The 5,159-nt window shown below is 64.5% G+C and overlaps 3 protein-coding genes across 7 annotated transcripts in view; 2 read left to right on the top strand and 1 right to left on the bottom strand.

Annotated features, from left to right (window-relative positions):
* Positions 1-546, top strand: part of GPT (glutamic--pyruvic transaminase) — a 3,792-nt gene extending 3,246 nt beyond the window's left edge. The window contains 1 exon segment of the mRNA XM_077758113.1: positions 486-546. Within this exon segment, the coding sequence (XP_077614239.1) occupies positions 486-546 (61 nt within the window).
* Positions 547-950: 404 nt separating this feature from the next.
* On the top strand, positions 951-3,177 carry SLC33A2 (solute carrier family 33 member 2). Its single transcript, XM_077758197.1, has 5 exons — positions 951-1,958; positions 2,333-2,480; positions 2,565-2,689; positions 2,759-2,868; positions 2,960-3,177. Exons 1-5 carry the CDS (start codon positions 1,277-1,279, stop codon positions 3,131-3,133), a joined length of 1,239 nt encoding a protein of 412 aa, XP_077614323.1. The 5' UTR covers positions 951-1,276; the 3' UTR covers positions 3,134-3,177.
* Positions 3,178-3,258: 81 nt separating this feature from the next.
* Positions 3,259-5,159, bottom strand: part of RECQL4 (RecQ like helicase 4) — a 6,322-nt gene continuing 4,421 nt past the window's right edge. For 3 of the 5 annotated variants that reach the window (XM_077758193.1, XM_077758192.1, XM_077758196.1), the window contains 7 exons: positions 4,862-5,138; positions 4,661-4,790; positions 4,410-4,579; positions 4,156-4,336; positions 3,927-4,074; positions 3,707-3,815; positions 3,259-3,597 (listed from right to left, as the gene is read on the bottom strand). In XM_077758193.1, coding sequence (XP_077614319.1) covers positions 3,473-3,597; positions 3,707-3,815; positions 3,927-4,074; positions 4,156-4,336; positions 4,410-4,579; positions 4,661-4,790; positions 4,862-5,138 — 1,140 coding nt within the window. In that variant the 3' untranslated portion in view covers positions 3,259-3,472. Of the gene's footprint in view, positions 3,598-3,706; positions 3,816-3,926; positions 4,075-4,155; positions 4,337-4,409; positions 4,580-4,660; positions 4,791-4,861; positions 5,139-5,159 lie in introns of those variants that run through there. The other 2 variants (XM_077758194.1, XM_077758195.1) reach the window with 2 other exon arrangements.

Here is a 5,159-nt window from a genome sequence, read left to right as displayed (position 1 = left end):
AGACCACGCGCCCAAGGGCAGGGGCGGGAAACAGAGCTCGTGTGATGCTGCCGCAGGGGCGCCCTGGGGCGATCCAAGCCTGGGCGGGCATGCGGCCCTCGGTCCCTGCCACTGGCGGGAGGACTAGTGTCTGTGGGGCGCACACTCTGTGGGTCACTGCATTCTTCTCCGGGAGGGATGGCAGGCCCCTTTGAACAGATGAGGACACTTGTCCAAGTAACAGGAGACCCACTCAGGGTGGCTGAGCCAGCTGTTGCTCTCAGGGTTGGGCTGGCTGAAGGGAGACCACGCTAGCGCTCTAGCTCTGTCTGTTCTGGAGGTGGTTCCTGACCCTGGGCCACACTCACTACCTCCCCTGGGCCTCAGGAGCCCTGTGAGATGCAGCTCTGGGCAGGGGAGAGTCGGCATGAAACCCTTGGATGGGCCGTTCCCTCCACAGAGCCTGCCGGAGTCAGGCAGGCAGGACTTGGGTCCTGTGTCTCCAGGCCTTGTCACTGGACGCTCGAGGGCATCGCGGGGAGCAGCTGGCTGCATCCCTCCGGCTGAGACCTTTCACACAAACCTGCCTTTCGTGGCCCTCTGTGGCCACTGGCTAGGGGAGGGCGCTGAAAGCACAGCCGCAAGGAGGTGAGGGTTCCAGCAGCGGAAGTAAACAGGAGTGAACAGTGGGGGCCGCTGGAAGGACCCGGTGGACACCGCAGCGACCAGGCTCCAGGTGAGACACCAAGCAAGAGCAAGCACTTCTAGAGAGTTAGGGGGTGGGTCCAGGGGATCTGGGAGCCGGGACCGATCGTCTTGGGAAGGACCGTCTTGGGAAGGGCCGGTTTGGGCCGCTGACTCAACGCCAGCCGGACTGCCCGCGGTGCGTGCTCAAGGCTCCCTGGCCGCACTCGGAGTAGCCACTGGGGGCGCCAGAGGGCGGCTGGCGCTCTGGCCCGCTCCTCCAGCTCTGTGGCCGCCGCGTCTCGCGGCTGCGTAGAGAGCCGTCTATGGAGTGTGGGCCGCCTCCGGATCCGAGGCTTCTTGTCCCGACGCCAGCCTCCACGGCCCTGACCTGCCTGGCCCAGCCCAACAGCCATGCCGCCGTATGATCCCTGACTTCATCCTGACCGGACCGGACCCCACCCGGAACTGCTTTGCCTGCCCCTGCTCCGAGCCGGACCTCTGATTCCACTCCAGGCTCTGACCTGGCCTTGAACCTGGCCCCAGAAAAGCAGATCCCAGGCCCAGCCCCTGACCCCCAGCCCTCGCCCTAGGGCTCCGCACGCTCCTGGCCATGCATGGGAAGCTCCTGCCGCTGGCCGGCCTCTACCTGGTGCAAGGCCTGCCCTATGGGCTGCAGTCCGGCCTGCTGCCGTTGCTGCTGCGGGCACGTGGCCTCTCCCTGACACGCGTGGGACTGGCCAAGGTGCTGTACCTGCCATGGCTGTTTAAACTCGTGTGGGCCCCACTGGTGGACACGCGGGGCTCCCTTAGGGCCTGGCTGACGCTCAGCACGGCTGCTCTGGGCCTGGTGTGTGGGCTGCTGGCAGCCCTGCCTCCTGCAGAAGCAGGCCAGGCTGAGCTGCCCGTCACCGTGGCAGGGCTGCTTCTGCTGCTGAACCTGGGTGCTGCTGTGCAGGACGTGGCCCTGGACACGCTGGCCGTACAGCTCTTGGAGCCAGCCGAACTCGGGCCTGGTAACACAGTGCAGGTGGTCGCTTATAAGCTAGGGGCAGTGCTGGCGGGAGGCGGGCTGTTGGCCCTTGTGCCCACCCTCTCCTGGCCCCGGCTCTTTCTGCTCCTGGCTGCTGCCTACTGGCTGGCGGCTGCCCTAGTCTGGGCTGCGCCAGCCCTGCAACAGTTGCCTGCATCTCAGCCCTCAGAACGACCCCTCCGTACCCTGCACCTCCTGCAGGACTTGCTGGCTGTGCCTGGTACTCTGTGGACAGCAGGCCTTGTGCTCACTTACAAACTGGGTAAGTGAGGCTTTGAGTCAGGCAACAGCAGGGGTGGCAGCCTGCAGGTGGATCCCTAGGAGCCCTGGAACGCGTTTCATGACCACCTTCTGGGGTATTGACCGCAGGCCGGAACCCCGCCTGACTCCACAGCTGGGCTTTGCCTCTAGTACTTCTCCGGCTCTGGCTGCATGGCTTCTGTGGGCTCCAGCCACAGCCCCTTGGGTTTCTCAGATGCTGCTTCATGCTGACCCTAAGCTTGGCTGATGCCCAGTCCCAGCTGTCTCCTGGCACCTGTGGCCCAGGACAGGGGCAGGGCAGGGGCCTGGCTAGGGAGGGCAACTGAGGCCCCAGGTGAAGGGAGGTGGGCAGCTGCCTGCTCGCGTTCTCCGCAGGTGAGCAGGGTGCCAGCAGCTTGTTCCCACTCTTCCTGCTGGACCGCGGCATCTCCACGCCAGAGCTGGGCCTGTGGAACGGCGTGGGCGCTGTCGTCTGCTCCATTGTAGGCTCGTCCCTGGGCGGGGCCCTGCTGGCCAGGCACTGGTGAGCCCTCCTCAGCCTGCCCCCCCCACCTGCTCACACCTGCCTGGCCCCACATTGCCTGACCTGCCCGTCTCCCCACCTTAGGCAACCACTGCCTTTGCTGAGGTCTGTGCTTCGGTTCCGTCTGGGTGGTCTGGCCTGCCAGACCACCCTGCTCTTCCACCTGGACACCCCGGGAGTCAGGCTGGATGGCAGCACAGTCCTGAGAGGTGAGGGGCTGGCCATGGGAGGGGAGGAGTCCAGAGAGTCCTGGGCACTACTGATCTTGGCCTTCCCAGGGGCAGCCTTGCTGAGTCTGTGTCTGCAGCACTTCCTGGGGGGCCTGGTTACAACCACCACGTTCACCCTGATGATGCACTGCACCCAGCTGGCACCCAGTGCCCTGCAGGTAAGACGGTGTGGCCAGGTGGCCCAGGGGCTGCAGGGCTGGGACCCAAGCAAGGCCTCATTTGATCTCACACCCTACCCCACCCCCGCAGGCCACGCACTACAGCCTCCTGGCCACTCTGGAGCTGCTGGGGAAGTTGTTCCTGGGCTCACTGGCTGGAGCTCTGGCTGACAGCCTGGGGTCGCATATCTGTTTCTCCTTCTTCCTTGCTCTCTCAGGCATGCCCGTTCTGTATCTGGGTCTGGCACCCAGTGCCCTGGCCTGAGCTGGATGGCCAGCCCACCTAATAAAGCTGAGCGTGCTCATGGCCTAGCTGTCTGGGATGTGTGACAGGCAAGGCTGTCCTCAGACTGTGGGGGCTGCCCCATAAAAAAAGAGGGTTCCTAAGAATGTCTTGAGCATTTTTTATTCCATATTTTGGGGCCTCTTTGCCCCACTTCTGGTGGTGGGCTTTGCCCAGGTAGTCAGTCACTGTCTTGGCCGCCAACGTCCCTTCTCTTTTCCCTGAGGAACTGCCACACCTGACTCTCTTCACACCGTGGCCATGCAGTCCCCTGTGCGGGCCTGTGACATGGGGGAACGGGGCCCGCCCGTGGCAGGGTGGTCAGCGGCCCCATAGCAGGATCTCCTCTGTGGCTAAACGTGTCAGGGCGTGGAAGCTCAGATGCAGGTGTTTTCTCCAGAAACGCCGGTCCCGGCCGTAAACCTGGGCTGGATAGCAGGGACTTCCTGTGGTGGAATGGGAGACACAGCCCTGAGGACTCTGAGGCAGACCGGGTCTCTAGCCCGTGGCCCCTAGCCCCTGGCCATGTCCGAGCCCAGGCTCCCAGGCCCTCACCGATGCCATGGAAGATACGGGCCACAGCCCTGCCTGAGAACTGCTGGTCTGGCCAGGAGGACAGGAGGTGGCGGATGTCCCGGCGAACCTGGTCCTCCCAGTGCTGGATCTGTGGGTGGCAGGCATGTAACAGCGTGTGAGCACAGGCATGCACGTTCCCGCCTGACTCACTGTAGACCTGTGTCCTCTCTTCAGTCCCCCAGGAGGGGCTGGCACTCACCCTGGCCTGGCCTGGCTCTGGGCCCTGCTGGTCTTCCGTGCCTCCTGGCCCTTCCTCCTCGAAGTAGCCGCTGAGCAGGGCCTTGAGCCTGGCACTGCGCTCCTCCTCAGGCTGCTCCAAGCAGGGCCCGCAGCTGGGGAAGGCTACGCTGGGGTGAGAGGAATCCGTCAGTGCTGTTCACCTGGGGGGAAGGGGAGGTGGCCTCACGCCCCGCCCACCTTTCCCGCACCTGTGAAAGGCCTGGAAGGTACGGCGCAGGCGGGCCAGGGCCTCCTGCTCACGGGCTTGCACTCGGCCACACAGGAAGTCACAGATCTGGTCCTTCTCGTGGGCTGTCAGGTCTCCGGGGCTGTGCAGACAGAAGGCGAGTTCCTGGAACTCCACCAGCACCCCTGTGTCCCGAAGTGCACCTGCCAGAGAGCTCGTCAGACGCAAGTGGGAGGGGGGCAAGCGGGGCTGGCGGCAAGCGGGGCTGGGGCTCACCTGTCCTGTGCTCTGGGTCCCACTGCAGCTGACGGAGAGCCTGCTTTGCAGGGGCCACCTTCCAGCCCATCGAGTCTGCCAGCTTAACCACATCAAACTCTGCAGAATAGCTTCCTTCACCTGTGTTCTCAGGTGGCCGCTGGGCTAACCAGGCAGCCAGTGGAGGACACCTGTCCCAGGGAAAGGGACATGTGATCAGCAGCCCTGGTCCTGTGTCCCTGGCCCCAGCCTGGGGTGGGATGTGTGCTCACCTGTGGGCCAGGGCCTGGAGCTGAGGGAGGCCCCCAGGACAGCGCAGGTGACAGTGGGCATAGGTGGGTGCCAGCAGCTCCAGCCAGTGCTGTGGGTGCAGCTCCATGTAGCACAGCAGGGTCTCAATGGCTGGAGGCAGAGCAGGGTTTAGGGGATGCAGGGACGCGGGGACAGACCCACTCCTGCCCCCAGTTCCTCACCCTCCTCAGGCATGTCCAGGGCCTGCACCAGTGGCTGTACTGGGAGTGCCCGCTCATGACCCAGGCACTGGGCTGTGCGTTTGCTGCTGGGTTGCTCAGCCTCCCTTGGGGACACTGCCACAGGCCTCTCTTGGCTCTTGGCTCCCTCCTGCTCTGGGGGCCGTTGGGCGCGGGTGCAGGTGCAGGGTGGGAAGGAGCACTGTACCAGCTTCTTCACAGCGAGGAAGTCGGTGCCTTCGGCATACACATGTCTACGTAACTCCTGCAGGTCCTGAGCCTGGAACAGAAAAGCTGTGAA

The sequence above is a fragment of the Crocuta crocuta genome, unplaced genomic scaffold (genome assembly GCF_008692635.1).
Source record: "Crocuta crocuta isolate KB4526 unplaced genomic scaffold, BGI_CrCroc_1.0 scaffold327, whole genome shotgun sequence".
NCBI lineage: Eukaryota > Metazoa > Chordata > Mammalia > Carnivora > Hyaenidae > Crocuta > Crocuta crocuta.
The sequence above is the reverse complement of the archived record's forward strand: the minus strand, read 5'-3'. Positions and strand labels throughout refer to the sequence as shown.